The sequence below is a fragment of the Cynara cardunculus genome, unplaced genomic scaffold (assembly GCF_001531365.2).
Source record: "Cynara cardunculus var. scolymus isolate 2C unplaced genomic scaffold, CcrdV1 Un_Scaffold_5837, whole genome shotgun sequence".
Classification (NCBI taxonomy): domain Eukaryota; kingdom Viridiplantae; phylum Streptophyta; class Magnoliopsida; order Asterales; family Asteraceae; genus Cynara; species Cynara cardunculus.
Genome location: NW_020202621.1, coordinates 8,383 through 11,291, shown reverse-complemented (window position 1 = coordinate 11,291; position 2,909 = coordinate 8,383). Strand labels below are relative to the sequence as shown.

The 2,909-nt window shown below is 43.2% G+C and overlaps 1 protein-coding gene across 1 annotated transcript; it reads left to right on the top strand.

Annotated features, from left to right (window-relative positions):
• The first annotated feature begins 1,381 nt into the window (after positions 1-1,381).
• LOC112504503 lies at positions 1,382-2,101 on the top strand. Its single transcript, XM_025108441.1, has one exon. It carries the CDS (start codon positions 1,382-1,384, stop codon positions 2,099-2,101), a length of 720 nt encoding a protein of 239 aa, XP_024964209.1.
• The last annotated feature ends 808 nt before the right edge of the window (positions 2,102-2,909 follow it).

Sequence of the window (2,909 nt, the reverse complement as noted above, 5' to 3'; positions counted from 1 at the left end):
CTGGTCTCACAACCAGAAGCTCTGGTAAGGGCGAATAGAAGAACCAGAGGATCGATGGAAGGATTTCTTAGAATTTCTCTAAGTATAGATATTGCAACAGAGGCTCTGGTCTCGTAACCAGAAGCCCTGGTAAGTGCACCAAGTAGAACCAGAGGCTCTGGCCTTGCTACCAGAAGCTCTGGTAAGTGCATTAGGTCGATGAAGGTAAGATATATAAATATTTCTAGTATGAGGATTACGACATTTGTTGATAGGATGAAGTTCCATTGAATTATCAGAAAAACGAAGAATAAGAATTCCTTTTCTAAGGACTCTAGTGCAACCAGAAGCTCTGGTCTCACGACCAGAAGCTCTGGTAATATAACTAGAGGATTAACCAGAGGATATAGTCTGCTTGTCATGACTTAGTTTTATTTAGAAGTTTCTATTTAAATCACTAAGCTTATGCTAGAGGATGCACCTTAGTAATTAAGATTGTTCATGTCGCAGATCTCTAAAATGTCTTATAATCCAAGAGATTATTCCGTCGACGAATTCGGATACGTAGTCGGTCGCTCCAGAAGGAACTTGAACCGCAACGAAGAGGTGGACCCGTACGACCAGGATACGGCTTCAAGTGGTGCTGCTGACACACCACAAGTGTCCTACCTACMCCCGACGGAGCCAGTACCTGACATTCCGCCACAAACCTATCACGGTCCAAGAACCAGGGTCACACCCAAGAAGAGAGTCCCACTGCCACAGAGGGTGACATTTGAGAATTCACAGAATGTCACAGGGGAGTCATCCCGACCCCATGAAGGGAACAGAATGACTCAGATTGTGACTAGAATACCTGCGTCTTACCCTCAAGGGATGAATCCAACGAAAAGAGAGTGGGTAAGAAAGATTGCAGCGGACACACAAGTACACAAGACTCGACTGAGTTATCAACATCACATCCTCAACAACTTGTCCGATGTAATGGAAGCACATCATGAGAGCCTAATAAGGAACAGAGAGGCTACTGCTGCCACCCGACGTGAAATTAGGAGGTTGTATAAGTGGTTGTTTGTTTGTAGCATAATGATGTTGGCATTAGGAATAGCTATAGGTTGGATGTTATTCTAGAAGTAGAATTCAGAATAGGATACTCACTCTTGTTCCGATTGCTAGAAACCCTGTTTTGTTCTCATCATCCAATTTCAATGCATGGCACCTTTTGAAGAATGCTTATTATGTCAATTTATTGTTAGAATGAGTTTACTCTATTTTGGTTTTGATAATGACTGTTTACCCTCCATACGAAGAACACTATTGGGTACCATAGAAATATCTGGGATGCTATTACCCTTGCTCTGCCATCAACTTACGAATTCCATTTTGATTAGGATCCAAAGAAATGCGGCCAAGAAAGGAGAACCCCGATATAGCGCAACTCGTATTTGACCAACTTATCGCTGCACTACCCAATATAGTCAGCCAAGTGGCTGCTAGACTGAATGCCAACCAGACTTCAAACTCTGAACCTAGACCTCCGCGAGAATGTACTTATAAGACTTTCAGAGCTTGTAATCCCAAGGAATTTAATAGAACCAAAGGAGTGGTAGGATTACTATCGTGGCTAGAAAGCGTGGAATCCGTTCTACACATTAGCAAATGCACCGAAGGAAATAAAGTAGAGCACGCAGCATGCCTATTGCAAGGAAGGGCGCTCACTTGGTGGAACACACTAGTGCAAGCCAGAGGCCGAGAAGCGGCTAACCGAATTCCCTGGGAGGATTTTAAGAAGTTGCTAAAAGACGAGTACTGTCCAAAGAGTGAACTTCAAAAGTTGGAAATGGAATTGTGGAATCTCGAAATGAAAGGGGACGATATTTCTGCGTATACAACAAGATTTCACGAATTGGCAAACCTGGTATCGCACCTTGTGACACCAGAGGAGGTTCGAATTGAAAGGTACATTTGGGGATTGTCTCCAGAAATTAGGGGGAACATAACCTCTGCTAATCCAAAGACTATCCAAGAGGCGGTAGAAATTGCCACGAAACTCACGAACAATGCTGTGCGATCCGGAGGGTTGGCCAAAGGAAAACGAAAGATAGAGGAGTTTGGAGACTGAAGGGTTGGAAGGAAATTCGATAGAAGCAGAAGAATGACAAGGAATTTTGGAGCCCAATCACAGGTGGTAAGGCAGGGTGATGCAGAAAGATGCAACAAGTGCAAATTTCCACATCGAGGGAATTGTATCATCTGCCAGAGGTGTCGTCTAGGGGGTCACATGGCAAAGGACTGCCGGAAGCGTTTATGCTATGAGTGTGGAAGTCCAGACCATATAAGGAATGATTGCCCAAAACAAAAAACAGAGGCAAATGCAAACCAGAATCGACAGAGTAGTGCGGGTAATTCAGGAAGTCAGGCTCGAGGGAGAGCTTTTGAATTGGGAGCCAGGGAAGCCAGAGAGGATCCCAATGTAGTTTCAGGTACGTTTCCTCTGAATAATGAATTTGTATCGATTTTATTTGACTCTGGGGCGGACAGAAGTTTTGTGTCACTAGACTTTAAGCAGAGAATTAACTTAAAACCCCAGAAATTGAGAGAAGCCTTCGTAATTGAGTTTGCTAATGGCCAGGAATTCAAGGCTAGAAACGTAATTTTAAATTGCACTATGAACCTAGCTAATAAGGATTTTAGTATAGACCTTATACCGATCGAACTAGGAAGTTTTGATGTAATTGTAGGAATGGACTGGCTATCCAAAAATCAAGCTGATATTGTTTGTTCAGAAAAGCTTATTCGAATTCCTCAAGAGGGAATGGAGCCAATTGTGGTCCAGGGAGATAAGCTAGACCGAATGTTTAAGCTGGTATCCTGCATGAAGATGCAGAAGTATTTGAGGAAGAATTACACTGCTTACCTGGCCCATGTGA

Bases quoted from the DNA above. Each gene is read 5' to 3' on its own strand.
- LOC112504503 (XM_025108441.1), top strand. From the start codon at position 1,382: ATGCGGCCAAGAAAGGAGAACCCCGATATAGCGCAACTCGTATTTGAC.